Source organism: Chelonia mydas, chromosome 3, assembly GCF_015237465.2.
Source record: "Chelonia mydas isolate rCheMyd1 chromosome 3, rCheMyd1.pri.v2, whole genome shotgun sequence".
Lineage (NCBI taxonomy): Eukaryota > Metazoa > Chordata > Testudines > Cheloniidae > Chelonia > Chelonia mydas.
The window spans coordinates 11,215,984-11,241,385 of NC_057851.1; the positions used below are offsets into that span (position 1 = coordinate 11,215,984).

The window sequence follows — 25,402 nt, forward strand, 5'->3', positions numbered from 1 at the left end:
TCTCATTTTGTGCCTAGGCCTTTCTAATTTTGTCCCTACGTGCTTGTGGGGTTTATTTTTTTGGTTTTTGTTTTTTATTCATCCTTCATCATTTGACCTAGTTCCCACTTTTCGTCTGACTCATTTTTGAGCTTCAGGTTGTTGAAGTTCTCCTGGTTAAGCCAGGGTGGTTTCTTACCATACTTCCTATCTTTTTATGCATTGGCATAGGTTGCTCTTGTGCCGTTAATAATGTCTCTTTAAAACACTACAAACTCTCCTGAACTTGTTTTTTCCCCTAGACTTGCTTCCCATGGTCTGAGTTTGCTTAAGTCTGCCTTCTTGAGGTCCCATTATCTTTATTCTGTAGTTTTCTGTCCCACTATTCCAGATTCATTCCAGTGACTTAGGAGTTAAAGGGTCTTTTACCCATTACCAATCCCCTGAGCCATCCTCAGACTGAGCCTTATTTGAAGCTACCCTCTGTTTAATATCTACTGTACATACTAAACCTATCTAAAAAGCCGTCCTTACTCAGAGTGTCATACCATGCCTGGCAGCTATGGAAATGCACTGATCACACTCCAGGGTGACACCTGTGAATTACAAGAGTCAGGGGATGAGAATTAAAGTCGTACCCCGGCTGCAACTGCTGCTGAAACAGCAGCTGCTAAGGCAATAGCTCTCCAAGAGCCAGCTGATTCCAGATCAGCTGCTAGGGCAAGGGTGGGAAGGGGAAAGAAAGGGAGAGAAGGGAATAAGAGAGATGGACCAGAAGGGGTAGCAGCAGAGCAAGCAGAGGAGGAGGAGAAGGTAAGGGGGAGGGGTGGAGTGGATGGGAAGGAGCTAGGAGAGGGAGGGTCAATTCCGTCTCACATATAACACCAGACCGATCTGTATGGGAAAAACTGGGGTTCTAACTCCATTGGGGAGATATGATCAATAAAGCTGCACTCTGATAGTTGATGACACCAGTACAGCTCCTCAAGTGTGTGTGTGTTGGGGGGGGATTGTCTGTTACTAACTCCCATTTTAAAATGAATGGGCCTGATCCTGAGAAGCAAGAAGCAACTCCTTTAGGAGTTATGAATGCCACTCGTGCTCAGGGATTAAACCACAGGTGATTAAAACCATGTGTCACTTTTCTATGGTATTTGAAAAGGGATCTGTCTCCTACTATCACCTATTTTACATAAGCTGCTCACAGACCAGGTTTCCCCTTAACAATGAGTGGGAGACATAGCTTTTGGAAAGGAAGGGAGTGTCATCGTTGATTCTCATGGCAACTCGTACAATGATCTCCATGTGCTACAGTCCCCACGTGCGTACAACTGAGCTAAGTGGTGGCACCATGACAGCCTCAGCTCGGAGGGGCTGATTTTCTCCTCCTCTACATTGGAGTTGCTCCCATGCTGAACCATTCACTTCCATGGAGTGAGACTAGTCAAATCGGTGTGAGTGAGGGAAGAATCAGGCCCTAAATATTGTAGCTTCCCCATTTCACTTTGTTCTGAGTGTTGCTTAATGTACCATTAATTTTTTTGCCACATGCCTTGTTTGTAGAAAGCTGGCGAGTTAGGGGTTAAATGTTTTTGGGTGCTGGGGACTTGGGTTCCTTTTCTGTATACCCTAGTTTGGCTGTAGGACTTCACGCCCGCAGGCCACAGTCACATTATCAGCTGGAAATTGGATAACGACAGCACAATGACAAATCCAGGTTGCTTGCAATAAGGTGCTAATCCCTTTGCTTTAATATTGGAGCAGCGTGTAATGATGTTTGGACATCACTCCAGTTTACTGACGACCCCACTGGGGCCTGCAATAGAACCTTACAACTGTCTAACAAGCCGTCAGGTGACTGCCGTCGTCAAAGCAACGGACGGTGCAATCTAATCTTCCCTCCATCCCTTCCAGCTCCCAATAAGGCCCAGGTTATAGAAGTGGCCCATCAGTGCTTGGTAACTCAAATCAATTAACGTTAATTCGCACAATGCTATGATGTATTGTGATCACTTTCATTTCGGAGAAGGGGGAAGAAATTGCTATAATTCACCTAAAATGAGGTTGTCTATGGTGCTGAGGTATTAATTGGGTGTCCATATTAAATGGAAAAGGAGCACAGTAGTGAAGGAAAAGTGGATGAGTGACTCTCTTGGCTGCTATTGACCTATCAGAAGAAGACAGTGCCCTTTTCCTTTGCTTTTATCTATTACAGTTTTCCCTATTGCGTGTCAAGTTGATGTATTATAAAAAATTCATTTGGTGACCTTTCACCCCCCTAGCAGATTAAACAATTTCACTGGGATGGCATCATTAACAGGGCCTTGCATTTAATGATGATTTCTCTAAAAGGCCACGGAGATTCGATTTTAAGCTAACAGATTTATTGCACTATTATAACATATCGTAAAAAACTGTACCACCTACGGTCTGGTTTTAGGATAGAAACTGTTTAAGAGTTTATATGGAGCTTAAAGTGGTATTACCTTGGGATATGCTGCACCATCAAGACTCCGACCTTCGGCGTGGTGCTGTTTACATTTAATAAAAGATGTTTCTCCAACAGTAAACTTAAGGAGTGTGTTAGGGAAGAAGCTTGACTTAGTTCCTAGCCACTAGTCGGCGGCATGATGAATAGGGGTACTTCCGTTGGTTCCCAGTTAATAATGGATGTGACCAGGGAGCTTTCAGGATGTTTGTTACTGGTGCTCTAAACTCCCCGCCCTAAAGTTTTGGAACATTCAGCTCCTACCTGCTCTGCAGGGTGCATGCCCTTGAATAACACGGAGTGCCCGTTTAAAGAAAAGCAGCACTCTTGCCGCAGAACACGGGGCGCTGAAAAGCTGCTAACTCCCCTCTGCTGAGTCCTGCCGCACTGCTGCTGTCGGCTTACCACTCAGGTTTGCAGATGTTCACCTGCGATGGGGAGCTGCGCTCTTCCAGTCCTCAGGTCAGCTGGGGCCTCATGATAGTCAACTGGGAACACTTGGACAAGAGGAGAAGGCTGGCCTTATGGTCTGGGATTTGAGAGATCTGGGTTCAGCCACTGGCTCTGAAACAGGCTTCTTAAGTATGCGACCTTGCTCTAGTTGTAAAACAGGGGTAATATACTTCCTTCATCTGTTTAGATCATAGGCTTGGATTGTCTCTGACAATGTGTATGTACAACACCCAGCACGATAGGGCACAGATGTTAGTTGGGGTCTTTAGGTGCTATTTTTGATTTATTTGTAGAAAAATAAATTGCCTGAAAAGACTGGGAACCACAAGTTAATCCATGTTCTTGAATCTGTCTCGCTTATCCAGTCCTTTCTCATACACTGGATTGCCCCACATGCCCAGTTTGTAACAGAAGGTTTCCATTGCTTTCGAAGTAGAGAAACCCAAAACAATTCGTCATTGGAGTTGCCTCTTTTAGTCCAGTTTGGTTCAGAAAGGCTAACGGAGTCACTTGTTTATTATTCCAATTCACACTGTCATCCTGCCCCTCCTCTTTAGTCCCCTGAACTATTAGATCTCCTCTGCTTAGCTCCCTGCCCTCACAGACTCTAACCTCCAGGGCATGGGACACATGGCTTCTTTCATAGCTCACTGTCAGCACATGCTCCCTGCAGAATTAGCGTATGGATTGAGGGGCCCAAGTTTTAGAAGTCTGGCCTAAGTGACTTGCCCTGTGTCAAAGAGGGAGGCAAATCAGAACGCCTGGCTCCCAGGGTCATGTTCTGACCACGACACCACACTTCAATCAACTGCCCAGCCTTTATAAAAGGACATTATTGATGTTATTTTTAAAGACCTCTTTTGTTTTGCTGCCAACAAAACCAAAGAAACCTAAAGCTGAAGCCTGCTTCCAAGCTGAATTTCTTTCTTCAGCTTTGTGCTCTGTGTGTGTGTGTGTATCTAGGAAGGTTGTTTTGTTATAGTCTTGATTGGCTGCACCCCTGTACTAGGGAGGGGTCCTATCCTGTCCCCAGGCTGCTCTGAGAGCCCACGCGACCACTGTCCCATCATTGTTGCTGAATGATAGGAGCCATATTATGTGACTCTGAATCAGGGGTAATCAGTAGTCTGCATGTCTCCTCCTGCCTTTGTTATGCATAGGGTTGCCAACCCTCCAAGATTGTCCTGGAGCTTCCAGGAATTAAAGATTAATCTTTAATTAAAGATTATGTCATACGATGAGACCTCCAGGAATACCTCTAACCAAAATTGGCAACCCGAATTATGCACCTCCTTCCCCATCCATGTCCTTTCCCCACACCTGCAGTTGTTTCACTCCCAACAGAAAACACTAGGGTTCTACATGTACTGCACCCCACATATCACTGACCTCTCAAATGCTTCCCCATCTCCTCTGTTACTTCTGAATGCTTCTTAATTTCCTGTCCTGTCTTCCCTGCCCCCGGGCCTGATCCAAAGCCCACTGTAGTCAATTGAAAAATGCCCATTGATTTCAGTCAGCTTTGGATCAGGTCTACGGGTCTGAACCTTTTCCCCCTTGAAGTCAATTGCCGACTCATTGACTTCAGTGGTGCAGGATCAGTGACTACGAGAACATCTTAATTTCCTTCTGTCAGCGCAGTCCAGTTTCTCCCTTAACCGCCTCAGTTCTTATGATGCATCCTTCTACGTGCCCCGCTTACTCCAGTTTCCTTCTGCCACACTTAAGTTCCCTGCTTCTGCGTAAGAGACATCTGCTCTCCGACAGGCCTCAGTATGTTCTATGCTACCACTCCCTGTGGAGTAATATCTTTCAGAACCTGGCATGGGCTTCTCCACTGGCCAGGACTTCATGGGCAGAGCCATCTTGCCCATGCACCGCATGGAGATCTTCAGGGGACTGATAGGTTAACCTGCTTTCCTGTTAATCCTTGTCAGCAGGGAATGCCAAACCAGCCCACTTCCCTGCCAGCACTGGGCTTCCCTGCCAGCACCTGTGACAGGAAAACATGCTCTTCCCTCAGCACTGATCAGACTGGGAGAGGCAGCTTTGCCCACTCCACCACCGGTTGGAATTTGTATGTAGCAGCAGGCTAGCCGTGAGGAAGGGATGCAGAGGAATGGCTGGCGAGCCTATTTTCCTTCTGGCACAAATCATCAGGGGAGCAGCAGGCTGCTGTCCCTCTGTCCTAGACATCCCTTGCAGGAATGTAAATTCATTGTGCCACATACTCAGGGCCCCAACTCAGCAAGAATCAGGGTTTAGCACACTGCACATAATGTCAATCTCTGCTGGGTTGTTTGGGTCCTAATCACCCACCCATATTTTTTTTTTTAAAAAGCTATGGGTGATTTTTTCCTAATAATGAATCCACAGAAGGAGTGTTACTGCCATCAGGACGTGTCAATGGCTGCTCCCAACACTACGTTTTAGGAGGCTGTTCCTTGAAACTATAAAAGCTTTGTCATTACTTGTCCTGACTCCCCAACCAGTATGCTGTCCCCTAGACACCACCCTGCCTCTCACCGAGTTCTCAAAGTCACTGGTGTTTACGAGTAGCTTCTCAATTGCTGGCTACCCAACTTGGGGGCTTATTAAAGGGGCCTGGTTTTCAGAACGTGCCGGGCACCCACTCTCTGAAAATCCCTCCCCTGTGAAGTGTCTCAATTTGAGCCACGAAAATCGTAATTATGAACATTATAGTAGTGCCCCAACTGAGATCAGGCCGCCATTGTGCAAGGCACTGTATATACAATAGTTAGAGACGGTCCCTGCCATACAGAACTTCCAAGATAAATTGATAAAGGGTTGAAAGGGAAATGGAGGCACAGAGGATGATTTGCCCAAGATTATACATCAGGTCAGTGCCAAGAATAGCACCCAGGTCTCTGAGGCCCGATGCATTAGACTACCACTTGCCACTGCCCCTGAAAACTTTGGCCACTATTAGTAGCTTTGTGGCTTGGCCCAATCTTTGCATTAAGCTGCAATGCAGTTTGCCCAGGGGAGCTCTGCTTTGTAATGCAAAGAAACAGTCTGAAGAAATTGAGTTAAACCAAAGCGAATTGGTCCTCAATAAATCTTTTGTTTGTAACCACTTTTAAGCAAACACTAGAGAGCTGAATGAATAGCTTTCCTAGTTTCATTGCAAGACAATGTCAACCCCCCAGTCGCCTCCCTTCACTGCAATGGTAGATTAGAGGTATATATGTATGTAAAAAGAAGATGCTAAATGACATGAAGCACTGAGAAGGGAATGAAATGATATGGGCTCAGAATAAAGTGTTGTTTCTTTATTCAACTGCAAAAGCCTTCTCTCAGGATGTTTGAATTTAAATTTCACTCTTGGAATAACAATGGCTTTTTAAAGGGGTGTCTGTGTATCTCTGCACATTAACATACCTTGATACAAGTGACAGAAGCACAAAATCACTGGAGAAAGGAATGTACAGTTTAGTTGCAGCCGTGTTGGACCCAGGATATTAGAGAGAGGGTGGGTGAGGTAAGATCTTTTATTGGACCAACTTCTATTGGTGAAAGAGACAAGCTTACACAGAAGAACTTTGTCTAAGCTAGAAATCTTGTCTCTGTCACCAACAAAAGTTGGTCCAATAAAAGATCTTACCTCATCCACCCTGTCTCTGAATAAAGGAGTGCAATACGGATCTGCAGCCTTACATATTGTCCTTATGCTGGAGAAGGCGAGTGTCTGTTTTTAGAAGACCTCAGGGATACTCAGTGGAATGATTTAGTTGGGGATTGGTCCTGCTTTGAGCAGGGGGTTGGACTAGATGACCTCCTGAGGTCCCTTCCAACCCTGATATTCTATGATTCTATGAATGCACCTTGCCAGTCAGGATGGTTTTTGTAGAGTCCATGTTTTTGAATGTGCAGGAAGGATGGTCTTATGGTTAAGGCAGTGGACTGGGACTCAGGAGATAATGTATAGAGCTTTTCAGTCCTACATCTCAAAGCACTTTATAAAGGAGGTCAGCATCAGTAGCCTCATTTTACTGCTAGGGAAAGCAGAGGCCCAGAGATGTGACGTTACTTGCCCAAGGTCCCCCAGCAGGCCTGTGGTAGAACTGGGAACAGAATTCAGGGCTCCTGAATCGCATTTGAGTGCCTTATGGGTTTGATTCCTACCTCAATTGCACAATTCTGTGTGAACCTAGGACAAATCTACTAATCTTTGTGTGCCTCAGTTCCCCATCTGTAAACTAAGGATGATAAATTGAGAATCCTTTGTTTATATTGTAATCTCTTTGGGGTAGGGATAGTTTCTTACTATGGGTATCAGAGTAACAGCCGTGTTAGTCTGTATTCGCAAAAAGAAAAGGAGTACTTGTGGCACCTTAGAGACTAACCAATTTATTTGAGCATGAAATAAATTGGTTAGTCTCTAAGGTGCCACAAGTACTCCTTTTCTTTTTACTATGGGTATGTGCAGTACCTTGCACAATGGGGCCCTGGTCTCACCTGGAGTCTCAAAGTCCTACTGTAATATTAAAGAAACTTACTGGGAACTTGACAGCGTCTTATTAAATCTTATTAGCAGTGTTAATTCAAATTGGTATGAAACACTGAGCATTCCACCTGGACTGAAAACAGCATGAAGTTCTGTGAATGGAGAGCAATATCTAGTTAGAAGGGGTATCTAGGGAATTGCCTCGGGGGTTGGAATCAGGTGTTTTAAAATCATCCTTAATAATATGGTGCTTTTTTTCCATGTTGCTTTGCATGAGGAAGAAACGGAAGCAGTCTACCTCCTGGAGGTTGCCTGTATGTGAGGCCCTATAATATCTCTGTCCTGGTACAGCCCTCTGATGGAGAAATGGAGAAGGAGCTTCCTGTTCAGCCACAAATTATTTTTTTGGATAAGCAGGTAGTGATTTGCCTCCCTACAGGGGTATGATTCTATTACTTCTGGGCAGTATTGTCAACCCCACGCATTCGAAACTCATCAGATTGGCTTAGAAATGCAGGATTTATTTTTTAATAATAAATGTTGCGTTCTTTTTCTTTGGGGTATAGGCAGGTGATGTTTTCAAGCCTTTCTTCTCAACTATGAGGACTAAAAATTTCCTTTTTTGAAGCTGAGATTCGCATGCAATCTCTTGACCCCTGAAGCTGAGACATAAAGAAAAACATGAAATATTGTGGGCCTCATGATGAAATCACTAGAGTTGGCAACACTGAACTGTATGTTGGAGTTAGCGGGAATCCCACATCTCCCTATTTTCCTGTTGCTACTTTGCAGTTAGCTTCTATTATGAATCAGTCCCCTTTACCCTGACTTGGGAAAATCGTAAGCAAATATCTACATAGACCTGGATATAAACGTTGCAGATCAGGTGTGTCCTGAACTGTGATACCAAATCCAAACAGGTTTTGGGGAAGTTTCTGTCTGGATCCAGAATGGACAGCATTGCCATCCCCAGGCATTCAAAAATCATAAGTTGGGCTCCCCAAAATCACGAGCTTAGATTTAAAATCATGACATTTTAAAAAACAATATTTTGGGGTCCTTTTTATTTGTCTTATGGTGACATACTCTTTAGGGTTCACATTTTTGAGTTTTTCCCTGTAACCAGGAAAGCTAAAAATGTCCTTTTTTAAAAAATTAAAGCTGAGATTTTCTTCTAATCACATTCATTTAGAAACTGAGGCTTTGTGGGAAGCACCAAATAATGCAAGACTCACAATAAAACAGTGAGAGTTGGCAACTCTAGGTTTAGGCTCATCTGTAGTAAATACAATACTTTGGATGATGCGATTTGTAACACGTAGTATGTAAATACATGCTGTTCTTGCTGCTAGGGATTAACAGATGAAAGTTGCCTTAGAAATAAAAGGATTCCCATTTTTCTGGGAAAAAAACTGAACAAACCTTTTATTCCTTTCTTTTCTTCTTCGCAGGGTCGGAGAGTTGAGACATTAGGTCTGCCCTCAGAGCCATGGGTCATGACAGCCTGTCTCAAGGGCTCTTCAGAGGCTGTGTTGAAAGGTTTGGATATGTTTTGGATATGCTATGGTGGAAGCCTCCACTAGAAGTGATGGCTATAATTTGAGGAGTTTCTTTTGAAGAAAGAATCAGGTTTAAGGCTCATCATTGAGCTAAAAAGAGAAGGCTGGGTTTGAAGAAGTGTGATGGGCTGCTCACATGGGTGTTAGGAGAAAAACAGCTTTAGAATGTGTTTCCGTGCCCTGTCAACTTAGAAACACTGTCCAGTAGAGAAGACCCAAAATATAGGTCCTGGGGAAAGAAGAGAACGGATGGAGAATTATAAATCCATATAGCCCAGAGCTAGGCTGGTGTTAGTTGGCATAGCTCTATTAAAGTCAATGGAGCGACATCAGTTTTATACCAGCAGAGTATTTGGCCTAATATGAATAGAAATATCTACCTGTTTTTGTTTTGAATGTAGTATATTCCAATGAGAAAATATTTTAGTGGGAGATTTAAACATTCCCCTTCTGGACCTGATTTAGCAAAATATGTAAGCACATGTTTAACTTTAAGTGAATATTCCCTCTGGGCTTATTAAGGCTCACTACTCACGTGCTTACATTTAGGCCCCAGCTTAAGTACTGTGCTGAGTTGGAAACCCAGACATCACAGTGTGGTGCATGAAACCATGAAAGAGAAGCTGCTTATAAACACAGCATAAAATTGACCATGCTAGCTTCACTGCCTGAACTGAGCGAGGTTCAAAATAGAGCTGGGCAAATGGATATTTTTTTGGTTCTCTGGCAATTCTGAAAAAAGAAAAGAAAATCATTTCTGTTGAGTCAAAAATGAAATTTTTCACAAAATTTCAGCAAATGGAAAAGTTAAAAAAAATGGAGTCTGGTAAAAACGAAACATTTTGACTTCTGTTCAGCTTGGCTGATACCGTCTTTTTCCAGCTCAAATTCAAAAGGCAAACAAGCAATGTCCCTGGTGAAAAGTCAGGGTTCCTACCATGGGAAGGTTTTGGGTTTACAATCAGGTTGAATGTGCCTGAACTTCGACTTGCCAAAACCATTTCCAGGAAAGTGTAAGGGGCAGGCAGTTTCCAGGATCTAGTTCAACCACCAGTTATTGGGCTAGATGCTAGGATCACTGGGTGAAATTCAGTGGCCTGTGCTATGTACAAAAATGGTAATTGATGATCACAAGGATCCATTTGGGCCTTAAAAAAAATCTATGAATCTATTAATTTCTTGGCCTACCTGCTGAGATTGTCAAAAGCCTGGCCATTTCCTCAGTTTGGCTTAGCTTCATGGAAATCAAAGTTGTTATGGCTGTTTACAGCAGCTGAGGATATGATCCACAGTGTCAGTTGTGGGGTTGGTTTTGTCAGGTGTCCACAGAACAACCGCCAAATGACGACAAGGTTCAGTCACTACCGATCTAGGCTGGATTGAAACCAATAGCCTAGAAGTGAAATCCTCAGATCCCCTATGTCACACTTCTCTGTTTCACGTGACTTTTGAATAAGCTTTATAAAAATCTGCTGTTCGTTTGGAAAGAACAACTTTTTTTCCCTCCCCATTTTGCAACTCGAAACGAAAAAAATCGTGAAGGGGAAAAAAAGAGAGAAATTAAAAACAAATGGAAGTAAAAGACTCAAAAAAAAGAATAGTCACCGAAAAGAAATGCACTTTACATTCTTTAAAAGATACATGCATCAAATTAATAGTCAATAAACTCCAGCAAAGAATGAATTGTGCTGTACAGATGTTCTGCATGTAATAGTTTGCTGCAGTTTTTCCTTTGACAAACGTCCTTATTGCGCTCGTCTTTTGAAGCATATGAAAGCAGCATTTAATCGAAATGGATCCGTCTAGCGCATTGAGCCTGCTTCATCTGACAGCAGTCAAACTGCCTCATGTAAAGTAGTTTAGCTCCAAATTAGCTTGCTTCTGCGTTAAATACCAGCTTGCCTGAGAGATCTTTGTGAAGACTCCTATATATATATATATAAAATAATCTGAGATTTGAAGCATATGTGCCCGAAAGCTGAGATAGTCTGTGTTGAGGAGTACAGTACAGTACTCAAGGCTTCATCGTAGACTCAGAATAGCAATTGTAAAACATCAGAATGCAGCTGAAAGGATCCTCTATAAAACTGGTGTTACAGTGAGCTAAATGGTAGAGTCAAAAACACTATAAGTAGTCAAGGCAGATAGTGTGGTCATGAGGGCCGTATAAATACCTAGATAAATAGAATGGACACTGGCAATGAGGGAAATCCATACTGCTAGGTTAAGGTCCAGATTCTTATTGAAATCATTGGGACTATTCACTGACTAAGTTACTAATTATTAGCATTTATATTACAGTGTCAGCTAGAGTCCTCAGCTGAGATCTGGGTTCCACTGTGCTAAGTCAGGGATCGGCAACCTTTGGCACGTGGTCCATCAGGGAAATCCGCTGGTGGGCCAGGACGGTTTGTTTACCTGCAGCATCCGCAGGTTCAGCCAATCGCAGCTCCCACTGGCCATGTTCACCATTCCAGGCCAATGGGGGCTGCGGGAAGCAGCGGCCAGCACATCCCTCGGCCCGCGCCTCTTCACACGGCCTCCGTTGGCCTGGAACGGCGAACCACGGCCAGTGGGATCTGCAATCGGCCAAACCTACAGACGCTGCAGGTAAACAAACTGTCCTGGCCCGCCAGCGGATTTTCCTGACGGGCCGTGTGCCAAAGTTGCCGATCCTGGTGCTAGGTGCTGCATATACACAGATGACGAGACAGTTCTTTCTGCAGAAAGCCAGCAATCTAAGTGAACAGGACAGACAGTGGGTAGCAGGGGAAACAGCCACTGAGAGGGGAAGTGACTTGTCCGAGATTGGTAGGCAGCAGTCGCTGGGCTGCCATGGAGTTGCCCAGCACTCCCACTGCTTTTCATTTTCTCTTTCCACACCCAACATTCTGCAGCTTCCCTGGGCTGGATCGGACCCTCATTGTTCAACAACCCTTGCCAAGTTTATCTTCTGACCAGTGATTGTACCATTTCAATAATCTCTTTGCTGCTGGGCATTGGCTTCTCAAAGAAGTCCTGTTAAGTGAGGTGGGCAGCGCTGGTACTGGATTTTGCCTGCATTATGTACCTGAAGTGCTTAAGGCTGAGACCCCTGATACTTGACAAGTGTACATTACTAGAATTAGGATTCTTACTAGCTGAAGCCCAGACTATGAATCCCTTGTTCATACTGAATAGTACTTTGTACCATGAATAGTTCCATTGAAGTCCCCTGGGCTACTTGTGTTGTGAAGTATGAATGACTAAGTAGGAGAAAGGGTATCCTAATCTGGCCCATAATTTAAAACCTTCCTGCATCCCTTTAACAGTACTGTCAATTTGTGGTGTGCATGAACTTTCCTGTTGAAGATGAGTCCAAGAGATGGTTGTAAAGATCTGTCCCCATCCCCAGGGTAATAAAATTACCAGAAGTGAACAAACAAGGCACCTTCACCTGGTATATTGTGTTGTCTTATGGTTATACAAAGTTATCACAGCTATAATGCACTTGTTTCATAAAGAAAGCACTTATGGCATATAGGCTTTCAGCAAGTAAGGGAGTTTTTATTTGTGATCTCAGGTTTGAGTCCAGCATCCTAAGGACGTTCTGATTTCTAACCCTCAGCTGAATCAATATTTAGAAAGTTTGTCAAACTTTGAGAACTTTGCCACTTTCATTCCATGAGCCTGCATGAAGCTCAAGACTTGACCAGCATTCCACAAAGCCCAAGATTTGGCTGGTACTCAAAGGCTCAGAAAATAAAATGAAGATACCCTTGATACTGCAACAGGCTATCTTTTAAATGACCCCGCTGAGATAGAAATCATAGTGAATGCAAATTTGGGTGTAAAACCTTACTGGGTCAGAATGGACACCCATATTGCATAGGTATAAATAACAACACAAGGTGGAAGGCCTCAGGAGAATCAAGGTTTAGTCTTAAATCATTTCACAGTGATTTTTTGTCTTACAAGTTTCTAGCTGAGACAGATCCACTTGTTTGTTTGATCATATGGCAACCATCCCATTGAAACTTCATGGCCTGAGTCATTCCTAGGCTTCTGAAAGGAAGGCAGCGCTTGGAATAATCAAAAGCCACTGCCATCTGATGACTGTTTAATAGCCTGTGTGCAAGGGGCTTTCTTCCATGCTACACTAGTTATGCACAATTAGTTTTCTGGCCAAAATGTACTGCAGAAAATGGAAGGAATGTTCTGCCCCAGTGGTTGTTGCAGTTGTCTGGCTGTAATGAATTAGCTTACGCGGTTGTTTTTTGCACATCAGAAATCCCCTCCTTAACTCAAAGTTGTATACCACTCACTTACCCCGCAGGTAGGGCAAAACAGACCTATAGAGCTTCCCCATATGTCAGGTACAGCTGAGAGGCTGAAGCAGGAAAGGGGTTAAAACAATAAACTGCTGCTGCTTCTTGGAGGCTGTCTCTTTGGCTTGGATAACAATCAACATCCCACTAAAAATCCCCTAAGAGCTCCAGTGCCTGTGGCATCATTCTTCTCAGATTCAGATATGTTAACACTAGAGCTGGATCAAACCAAATCATTGCATACACGCAGTTCTGGGAAAATGAGGTTCTGGATCTGTCTAAGGTACTTACCTGTCCCTCACTACCGTAGTACTTCACTGTCTTCAGTGGATTTATTCTTACACCATTCTTGCAAAGTAGGGCAGTGCTGTTGTCCCCATTTTATAGATGGGGAACTAAGTGACTTTTCCAAGGTCACACAGGAAGTCTGTAGTAATGCAGGACATTGAATTCAGGTCTCCCTGGCCCCAGCCTAACACCTTAATCAATGGCCCATACTTCCTGTCTCCCTGAAATGGAGCTTCATAGGTAGGCCCTATCTCTATAGCGAGCTAAGCCATAACCCTAGACCTGGTCTGCTCTGAACTCTGGGGCAGGTCGGACCTGGTTCTGAATTTTACAGTGTGCGTCTCTTACTTGTGACAGAGATCATGATGCCACCCCTTCAGCTAGTGTATATTGGGGTAGCGCTCTTAAAGTTGTAGAAGCTGTGCAGATTTGCAAAAGTTGAAGATCTGGCCTGTAGAGTTTTCTTTGCAACCTAGGAGCTTGCTTTTGGTGATGTTCAGCAGAAGGTTGTTAACTCCCAGTGTCCTTGTGTATTGCTGTTCAGGGCACACCAGAGTAGAGGTTCGAGATGGACGGGCTAGCTTTACGAACCTGGCAATCTCCAATTCAGGCTCAAACTGGTACCTCATTTTCACTGTTATTTCACCTCCAGGTAAGGACCATTATATATCTCCACATTGTTCTTGCTTTACCTTAGTCACGGAAAAGTCTTTAAAAGCAGAGGCAACACAGAAAGGAATGAGATCGATGTGTATGCATATCTCAAAGCACTGGTTTCACCTCCCAATGTACTGGAACACAACAATCAGGGAGCTAGACTGGCAGTCAAAGGGCTGATTCAGGCTTAGGCCCTACAAGTCTGGGCCTAGGACCCCACAATCTGGAGTCATGTGATTATATCAGAATCTGAGCCTTCATTTTTTTTTTAAAGTAAGTCTCTTGTCGTGATGGTTGTGAAGAAAAGCTTGGAAACCTGACTTGAATGAAGCCAACACAGTGTTGTCTGTCTGAGATTGCAGAGAGCCTGAAACAAGCGCTCTGAACTGCCCCATCCCTCTCGGTGCAGTGTAAACTCCAAGACCCACTCTTCTGCAGGGCGGGGGGCTTGCCAGAACCATCTAGCAGAGGACTCAGTGCTCGTGGCAGCAAGAGAAGAGTGCAGATGGCCCCGTCCACCCACTGAAGCAGTGGCACCCTGGTTGGTCCTGAGGGAAGAGTTTCTGCTCAGAGGATCTCAGGCCACGGTGTAGTGGCAGAACCATGGGGAGCCCATGTGATGGTGTGGCCAGGACCTTGGATTGCCTTAATCCAGCTCTATGGCAGCCTGGAATATTTCACTGAAATGTTAAGAAATCACAAATTAGTGTCTAAATATCTCAGGTGTGTAATGGCCCCAGGTTTAGAAAGACTAAATTGTGGTGCATAAAATACTCACCTATGTCCCCTTAAACTGTGAGCATTTGTGCTCTGCTATGGGGTACATTCCTGCAAGTTCCTGAGGACCCTCAGCTCCCACTGCCTGCACTCCCACTGGCATCAGGAGGAACTCAACTCCCAACAGGCTCTGGACCATAAACTGGAAGTGTGATATGTTGCAAATTCACTGCAAAAGCTACTGCAGTGAAGTTAGAAGATCTTCCCACTGAATGAAGGTCAAGCCTGGATCCCTTTTGTTACACTTTTAGCTAATAAGGATTGTGCTGAGAGATCTTTTCAGACAGCAGCATGAAAAGCTGTTTCATTTTGCATGATCTTTGACTAATTTAAATCAGAATACTGTACGTTTTTAACATGCATCATAAAAAATACACTCTGAGTAACATAGATAATTCTGCGTTTTAAATCTCCTTCAGCATTCTCAAGTGGGAACCCTGTTGGAGAGGGTACTGCATGCTGGACATTTATAGCATATGCTTTCTTGGCATCTATGATAAACTAACAAAAAACAAAATTTCCCAGGCACTTGGGATCAAATTCTGTCATTAGTTTTGCATGCGCAGCCTGCCGTAATTATTCATGCCCCTGTGACCTCCCTTTTGGATTCCTAGATGGGGCGATCCTTGAAGATGCTGCTGGTGCTGAATGTGGAGGCCCCAACTGAATAGTGGCATTGGTTGGAGAGAGCAGATTATTTCCACGGGCAGGTATGTCTGCACTGCAATCAGAGGTGCGATCGCGGCACAGGCTAACATACATGCATTAGCTTTAATCTAACTAGCAGAGCTAAAATAGCAGTGAAGGTGTAGTCGTATGGCTTCAGTGCAGGCTGGCAATGCAAGTCTATCCCCAGATGCTTGTACAGCCCATGCTGAAGCCTGCCCCACTGTGTCTTCACTGTTACTTTTAGCCATGCTAACTAGATTAAAGCTAGCATGAGTATGCCAGCCGCTGCAGTCACCTCTGTGATTGCTGAGCAGACATACCCAGTGTTGCATAGGCTTGCTGTTTGCTTCTGGGTATCATTCCCTGTAGTGATATGGGTCTATATGAGCTCGATCCAACTCCCTTTTAAGCCCATGAGAATCTTACTATTGACTTCAATAGGAGTTGGATCTAGCCCTTAAATTCTGGTTTCATTTGAGTCCTAGATGTCTATACTTCAATCATCCATGGCTGGCCCCTGCCCGATGACTCAGGCTCATGGGGCTGAGGCTAACGGGCTGTTTAATTGTGGTGTAGACATTCAGGCTCAGGCTGCAGCCCAAGCTCTGGGATCCTCCTACTTTGCAGCGGCCTAGACCCTGGGCCGAATAGCTACATCGCAATTAAGCAGCCCCTTAGCCTCAGCCCCGTGAGCCTGAGTCAGCTGGCATTGACCAGCCATGAGTTTTTAATTGTAGTGTAGATGTACCTTGAGAAACCTTGATCCACTGTTGCTAAAAGTCCCTATGTGTAAACATCTGTAGGCCACTTCTGGTCAGTTGCAATTTGCTTGCCACATTGTTCCGATGGAGCCTGAGTTTGTTTAAAGGGACAAGGGCAAGTTGAAATCTAGTCAAGTTCAAATAAAAGTAGTTTCAGGTACTACACCTGCCTTCAAGTCCCCACCTGCCAATGTTTGTGTTTTTTAAATAAATGTGTTTTTTAAATAAATCAGCAAATAAGCCTCTTAGACATTTGTATTGAAAATACAACTCAGACAAGTACATTAAATAAACCTCCATTAAAGTCAATAGAGTTGCAGATTTGGGATTGATGACAAAATCAGGTTATAACAGGGGTTTGTTTCTTGGCCCAGGTGATCTGGCTAAATTTGAGCCAAGAGATTGCATTCTGCCCACCCAGTTTTGCTTGTGTAGTTTCAACTGGATAAAAAACAGGAGTTCTTGTGGCACCTTAGAGACTAACAAATTTATCTGAGCATAAGCTTTCGTGGGCTACAGCCCACTTCATCGGATGCATAGAATAGAACATATAGCAAGAAGATAGATAGATAGATAGATAGATATACAGAGAACATGAAAAGGTGGGGTAAGAGGCTAATTAGTTAAGATGAGAGGAGAAAAAAACTTTCGTAGTGATAATCAAGATGGCCCACTTAGACAGTTGACAAGAAGGTGTGAGGATACTTAACATGGGGAAATAGATTCAATATGTGTAATGAAATACACTGGATAAAGTGATCTTCACATTCTGTTTCATATTCTTGTGCCGTGTCATTGTACACTCCAAAGGAATGCTGCATTTAAGTGGTGGGTGAAGTGGTTCCTAATCAGCTTATAGAATGATCTGGTATCTTTGAACAAAGGGTGTTACATACATTGTGTACAATATGTGACAGTTAATAGTTGCACTAGTAATAGTAATGATAGCCCTACTGCTTGTTTATAACGTTTTAATCAACACTGTGGAGAAGATTGACAGCTCTTTAGGCCCAGTCCAGCAGAGCACGTGCTCAACTTTAAGAATGTGAACAGTTCTGTTGAAGACATTCTCAAAGTGCCTTTTGCTGGATCATGGCTTTAAGTCTGATATCCGAGAACAATTTCAAATTTCCGATGATCGGCACTCCGTCAGCTGGGCGGGAACCGATAGCAATAGTTCGTGCCTTTAGTCTAGCAGCTTTGTCAGTTCAATAAAGGTTTGGTTACATGTTCTGTTTGGGCCTGTTACAGGGCCTGTGGAAGTCAATGGAAAAACTCCCATTGACTTCATTGGGCTGTGATTTAGGCCCTTTCATAAATGTATTTTCAGACATCAGTTCCTGTGTTAGTGGCCATAACCAGGTGTTCTGGCTATAAAACACGTGTTGTAATAATCTGACATTTTCCTCTCTCAGGTGCTGACTTCACTGTCGAGTCCCAGCCATTTACCATCTTCCCTATCCCCATGGGAGAGAAATCCATCACGGTCCTTGCTGCTGTGTTGGGCTCAGTGGCTTCGGTGCTAGTTCTGGGTCTTCTTTTATTCTGCTGGTCCAAGAAAAGCCAAAGTAGCAGTAAGTGGGAATCCCCAGGAGAGCTCTCCATCTGCAGAGTCTCTTCCATTTCACTGGTGTCTAAAGAGTAACCCTTAAAGAGTTCCGTAACAATGGTAAGGCAGGCTGGGCTGGTATTATTGACATTGTTCATATCTCTTGTACACACTGGGCCTGACTCAATGGAACTCAGCTGACTCCAGCAGAAATGTGGTCTCATTGTGCTAGGCACTGTGCAAACACATAATAAGACAGTTAGTCCTTGCCCCAAAGAGTTGACAATCACTGACAAAGGAAGCATTATTATCCCTACTCTCCAGATGGGCAGCTGAGGCACACAGAGAGTAATAGCCAGGTTTTCAACGGTGCCAAAATTGTCAACACTGTTTTCAGGGGGAACTGCTGAGCACTTTGGAAAGTCGTATTTCCAAGATGTCATGCAGGGAGCATAGCCAGGAACTGAACACAGGTCTCCTGAATCTTAGCCCAGTGCCTTAAGCACAGGACATCCAAGCAGAGCACTCCACAGCTTAATTGCATGTTGCAGCTTTCTTTTTATCCAAACTGGGCAATTTTAAAAATCAGATCAGGCCATATTCTCCTCTCCCTTGTACTGGTGCAATGGTACTGAAGTCAGTGGGAGCTCAGCACCTTTGAAATTCCAGCCCACTTACCTAGGTGTCTAAATCAGGATTTAGAAACCTAATTTTAGGCTCCTATTTTTTTTAGTCTTGGCCCCTGTATTTCCCTATATTTATAATAGGAAGTAATGAGGCAACTCACTGTGGTGTGGCAAATATAAAGGCCCAGATTGTAATGTAAGGATGCTTTCTACCTTGTGGCCCTAAAACTGGCATAGCTTCAGGAGGAGTGCCACAGAGCAGAAATATCCTCAGGTGGAGAGTTGCCAGTGTAAGAGGAATGGCTGGAGAGAAACAGAGCATGGCCAGGACTTTTCTGAATGCCAGCAGTCCCCAGATGCTGTCATAGTCAGATGGCGTAATTTAGAGCGGCCTTCAAAGTGTGCTAACCTATGCTGGGGAACTACTCCAGTACGCAAATAGCTCAGGAATGGGGAAGCACAAAAATGGTTGAATGCCTCACTCCTGAGCTGCACTGTGTAGTTGCCTTGGCTGTGACCAGCCTGAGTTCCTAGTGATGCCCAGTGTATACTGTGAGGATCTGAAGGCGGAGTTTTGCTGAAGTGAAGAAATGTGATCCCTAGAGGTAAAATGCAATGAAGTGTAATCATAAAATAAGCCTCCCCTTTTTGGGCAGAGAGAACGCACACAAGATTAGATGCCAATTCACCAGCAATAGATTGTTTCTTAAAGTAATACTATATCTGGCTCTGAGCCCTGGATGGACTGAGAATAATGTAACTGTTTATTTCAATACAGAAACAAAGATTGAACAGGCTAAGGTACCACAAGCAAAGAGCAATATGAAATCCTCCCAGATCCCGCCACAGCAGCATTCAACTCGTGCCAATCTGCACCGTGCCCGGGAAGAGAACAAAAGAGACATCGCTGGAATGGAAGGAGGTGAGCCTGCAGAATGAGAATGACTCATATTTCTAAAGCTCCTTTCAACCAAAAAGATCTTCACGCACCTTACAAGCTATGAGCTTGTGTAGATTGAAGTTGTAATTTTGCCAGTTAAGGATCTGGCCTAGATAGATAGATGAATCACTTGCACCATTAATAGAGATGATTACTACAAATGAATTCTCTCTCTGAACTGAAAAATGTACAGGAGAGTAAATGTGTGGTTCAATTTTTAAATGTCTGTAGAATTTATGAATTGAACGGTGTCAGGATTTCACCCAATGTCAGTTTTTGCCACTGATTTCAATGAGGCCAAGATGTTTGTTTTTTTTTTAAAATCCTCAGTTTCCAAGCTTCTCTTCCAAAATTGAAGAGAAAACATTGCTTAAATATGGTTATAGTCAGAAAAAAGGCCATGTTAAAATGCCTTATTTGCTCAAACAGTGTGTTGCATGTGTTTTCAGATCATATCTGTTTATGTTATTGGCAAAACTGACATGTGAGTGACAGAATCAGCCTATATTGGCAACAGATAGTCCTGATGGGCACCGTGTTCCAGAAAATCAATTGCAAGGGATCACTTTTGAAGTGAGACTCTTGGCAAAATGGTAACTGTAACAATGACATTGTGGGGTTCCTTCTATCTTGGTACTTTGATGACTCCCATCACCATTGTATGTTTAGTCCCTCTCAAATAATCCAGACCAAATCTGTTCCATTTACAGGTCAAAAATAAACCTGCCTGAAAAAGGTCAGCCTGGATCTGAATATCAGTATTATTTACTCTCTTTAGCACTGTCAATGTGCTCAGCAATTACAAGTTATAAACATTGTGACAATCCCTGCCCCAAAAAGATTACAATCCCAGTTCCCTTTGAGTGATGGTGCTTAGGCCACACCCCTCTGCTCAGCATTTTCTATTGGCTGGTTTAGATGGCTCCCCACTCAGTACGGTGGTTTCTGTGAATCCCGCTCTCAGATGTGTATCTCTCCCCACGCATTGTGTAGGGAGCTTGGGCCCCTAAACCGGGGTTCTGAATGCCACTCGGTAGCAAGGTGCCTAAAACTTAGGTGCTGCAGTGCTGAGCCATTGCAGGGCCTAAGTGCCTTTTGTGAATCTAGCCCTTAGGTTCCTAAATCTCATTAAAATCACTAAAATGGGACTTGGGCTCCTAGGTGCCTACAGGTACATCTACACTTCCACCTGGAAATATAATTCCCTGATCGAGGATACATAACTGCATGAGCTCTGATCAACCTCGCGTGCTAAAAACAGAAGTGTAGCTGCAGCCATGCAAGCCGTGCAAGGGGCTAGCAGTGGGAGTACGTGCCTAGCTCCTCAGATGGGTATATATTTGGGGTGGCTGGTCCTTCCCGCTGCTCGAGCCACCGCCGCTGCAGTCTGTTTTTACAATACTAGTTTGATCAGAGCTAGAGTGAGTACGTCTCTGTGCTGGGAATTACATCCCCAGCTGAAGTGTGCACATGCCCGAAATTGCTTTTGAATCTGGGATGTAGGCTTCTAAGTCACGTAGGTGTTTTTAACAGATTTACCGATAGCTGGAGATTACTGACTGATGCTACTGCTGATTGGCTAGGAATTGTGCACACAGCTAGTTTATGGGTCCAGGATAAGGGCAGGGCAAAAAAATTTTTACCAAAACTTTTTTGGGGTGAAAAATGAAGATTCAGTGACACTGACATGTTTCACAAATATGTGTTGGTTTCACCAAATTGTTTGTTTAGAAAACAAAAACAATGTACGCAACCTTCAACATTTGATTTCAACATTGACAAAACGTTTTGAGTTTTTAAAATATTTCCTTTACTTTTATTTTTTTTTAATTCAAAAACATTTTGAAATGGTCAAAATCAAAATGAAAGATTTTGTTTGAGCCAAAACAAAAATTTTTCTCAGCTTTTCAATTTGCTGATTTTTTTTTAAATTTATTTTCAGCCTGACCCAAAACAGATTTTTGTGACCTTTTTTCAACATTGCCAGTGAGCTAAAAATATCAGTAATTTGCCCAGCCATAGCTGTGATTTCACCCTGTCATTTAGACTGGGACAGGGACTGCTATTTACTGTATGAATTCTCTCTCTTAACTGAAAATTTACAGGAGAGTAAATGTGTGGTTCAGTTTTTAAGTGTCTATAGAATTTATGGGTGAAATCTTGATCCCATTCAATTCAGTGTCCGTTTTGCCAATGTCAGTTTCGTAAAGTGCACAGCACAAGCGGGCCCCAGCCTGTTCCAGGCTTCTCCATGCTACTGCAACGTAAGTGATTAGCAATAATAGAACATATGCATAGCTAGTATACACTAATCATAAAGCACTCTAGGAACTTTCAGGATGAAAGCCATTGTTACCAAGGTAAGTTAATTTGGGGATGATTACTCTAATATGCATCTTGCATACTTCTGAGTGAGTCAGGGCACATTTAAGCTGTCCACGCCAGACCCGTTCACTGCTGTTGCTTTTCTGTACACCTTTTCACGGTTGAATGTTTTGACCAGCTATGTAAAACTACAAGTCAAAAAGCAGTCCCATTCCCTTGTTTTTCCTTGTTTTGCTCCTCTAGCATTTTTGTGGGGTGGGGTAATCTTTTCTCATAATGATTTACTGATCAAACACAACTCCCTCTGAGGTCACAGCCAAAGCAGAGACATTTAGGGCCGTGCAGCTGGCACCGGGCTCCACCAAACAGCAGAAAGTATTGGCTTCCACCTTTACAAACTTGGATGGGCTCCTCCAGCTGTCGCCTGCTAAGAGCAAAGATCGGAGTCCATTTCTCAGCCCATCCTGGAACCCTGAATGAACCACACATGTATTCGGTCACTGGCATTTTTTCCACCTCCTCCCCTAAATTTTGTGGATTGCATAAGAGGCTAGTTTGAGTTTCGTCTTCATATTTTAATTAGCGTCCATCACAAAAGCAGAACAGAGGGAGAGAGAGAGGAAATGCTGCAGTTTATATGTTTTGATATTTGCCATACTTCTCCAAAATACAGCATTCATCTGTGTGCCTTAGGATACATATAAATTCATTTTTTATCTAATTTGTCTGAGATCTAAGCTTCCTGTGGAGGTCTGAGATCAAAGGATCTGATTCCGTCTGATGTCGGCTCTGACACATAATGTGTGCTGACTTAGTTCTGTCTATAAACTCGCAGTGGGAGGCTGCCATATTCCCTTGGCCCCTTTACATAGTGAACTTTCGTTTCAGCTGGGGAGGCTGACAGATACAGTGTTGACTGGAGCCACCGTGTAAATAATTCATGGAGAGATTTTTGTCAGAAAAAGGAAATCCAGCCACTTACCGTCTTTTAGGAATTGTTGCAAGACAAAGAGATTCCCTGATATGTTCAAACCTAAACAAGGATAACGATATCTTATGCGAATTTAATGTGTGTGACTTGAAATGCCTAATGTTTGATTTCCCCTTATTTAAAATAATGTTGGTTTTGGAGCGAGAGACAATCAAAGCTACAGTCATTTTTGTTTAGTTTCTGCCTTACGTTTTTTTCCCTGTGAAAAAAATCCCATATTTCTAATCCAATGAGATTTTTGGGATCTTTATTATTATTTCTGTGATAATGAATGTTAGGGGGCTTATTCCTTCACCCACTTACTTCCCTGGTCCTTCTCGCATGAACAGAGAGCAACAATACCCAAACTCCAAAGATGCAAACAATTCAATGTTTATTGGGGTGAACTTCCAGCAAGCATGATTCCAGTTTGCTTCCTTAGTGTCCCCCATCCCAGCTTTGACACTACAGAGCCTTACCTGTGGCCCTGTTCCCATTCCTGCCCTTAGCTAAACATGATTCCAGTTTCCCCACCCCCATTCCCTGTTCCCATTTCCCACACACACACACACTTGTTAGTCTCTAAGGTGCCACAAGTACTCCTTTGCTTTTTGTGAATACAGACTAACATGGCTGCTATCTGAAACTTCCTGATTGACTGCAGACTATATAGTAAAACTTGAGTTCTGCTTAGCTATACCTTAACCAATCATTTTACTGAAATTTAACTAACCAATCTTAACATATTGTAACATGATTATTTAACCAATTATATCACACCACCTTAATTAATTTACACCCAGCAAAATTAATTATACAGCAGACAGAAACAATCACAGAACCAGACAGAGATTATACAGACGAACAATAGGGAAATGGGGACTACAGTGATAGAATAACAAAGAAATGAGGATTTCACATCCCTGCTATTGATAAGTGAGTTCTTGCCAGACAGGATGCTATCAAACTAAGTTTCCTTTTACATCTTCTAGGCACTTCCCTTTCTCTGGAGGCATAGGCATTATCAGGACAGGATTGTATTCCTAGCAGCCCAATAGCACCTTCTTTGAATGTGAATAGTTTGCAATGTGAGGATGTGACCGGTCGCTTCCCAGCTTATGGCTGCCTCTGCTGCTTAGCAAAAGGCCTTAGCCTAAGCACAGGGCCTCAGACTGTCATAGTAAGAGAAGGACCTTACACCAGCAGACAGTGATTTTGATTCTTTTTATACCTCTATAACTAGCTAAGTGATAAGAATACATCTAAATTCTTAGAGTATAGGCCTTTACAGACAGGCCTGAATATCTATATCCTAACAATGAATACGACTCAAGATTACAAGATCTTATGGGTAGAGACCATCTCTTTGTTATATATTTGTATAGGGCCCAACACAATGGTACTGGGGCCTTACGCAGTGCGACAATACTGATGATGATGGTGTGTATACCAATAGATTCTAGGCCAAAGGGGACCAGTAGATCATCTGGTCTGACCTCCTGTATAACACATGCCATTAAATTTCACCCTTACCCCTGTATTGTGCCCAATAACTTGTGTTTGACCAAAGCACAATTTCCTGACCTGAAGACATCAAGAGATGCAGAATCGTCACTTCCCTTCTCTCACCGCTAAAATATTATGCCTTATTTCTAATTTAAATGTGTCTTGCTTCAGCTTCCAGCCAGTTTCTCTTTATTTACCTTTCTCTGCTAGATTGAAGAGCCCTTTAGTGCCCAATATTTCTCCCCATGAAGTTACCTATGAACTGTAATCAAAGTCACCTCTCAGTCTTCTTTTTGAGAAGTTAAACAGACTGAGTTCTTTTACGTCTCTCACTGGAAGGCATTTCTCCAGCCCTTGAATCATTTTTATGGTTCTTTTCTGCACCCACTCCAATTTCTCAACCTGTTTTTTTAAGGTGCGCACCAGAGCGGCATGCATTATTCCACTATCCAATTCAGCAATGCCAAATAGAGCAGTAAAATCATCTCCCTGCTCCTATTCACTACTCCGCTGTTTATACATCCAAGGATTTCATTAGCCACTTTGCCACACCATTGCACTGGAAACTAGGTCCATTATGATCCCTAAATCCTTTTCAGAATCACTTTTTCCAAGGATGCACTCCTCTGGCCTAAGTATGGCCTGCATTCCTTGTTCCTAGATGTGTAACTTTCCATTGGGCTGTATTAAAAAAAAATGCATTGTCTGAATGATTCCCCCTTGCAGGCGATTCAGCTTGCTCTGTGTGACTGCCCTATCCTTGTGATTATGTACGACTCCACCAAACTTTGTGTCACCCACAAATTTTATCAGCACTGATTTTAAATTTATTCCCATTTATTGACGAAAGTGTTGGACAGTGTCGGGGTTCGTACCAATCCCTGCAGAACTCTCTAGAAACACCCCATTTGATGGCAATTCCCTGTTGGTAACTGTATTTGGTGATCTGTCAATTCAGCAGTTCTTAATCAATTTATCATGTGCTTTAGTGATAGGGTATAATGGTCATTTTTTAATCAGAAGGTCATGCGGTACTAAATCTTACAAAAAAATGTAAGTCCTATTCCATCTACGCAATTA

General features: G+C 43.2%; 1 protein-coding gene across 6 annotated transcripts in view; it reads left to right on the plus strand.

The window, feature by feature from the left end:
* Positions 1-25,402, plus strand: part of PKHD1 (PKHD1 ciliary IPT domain containing fibrocystin/polyductin) — a 363,852-nt gene that overhangs the window by 325,286 nt on the left and 13,164 nt on the right. For 4 of the 6 annotated variants that reach the window (XM_043542122.1, XM_037893881.2, XM_043542123.1 and 1 more), the window contains exons 61-65: positions 7,670-7,805; positions 8,840-8,927; positions 14,087-14,194; positions 17,822-17,980; positions 19,360-19,503. In XM_043542122.1, coding sequence (XP_043398057.1) covers positions 7,670-7,805; positions 8,840-8,927; positions 14,087-14,194; positions 17,822-17,980; positions 19,360-19,503 — 635 coding nt within the window. Of the gene's footprint in view, positions 1-7,669; positions 7,806-8,839; positions 8,928-14,086; positions 14,195-15,590; positions 15,710-17,821; positions 17,981-19,359; positions 19,504-25,402 lie in introns of those variants that run through there. The other 2 variants (XR_006289317.1, XM_043542125.1) reach the window with 2 other exon arrangements.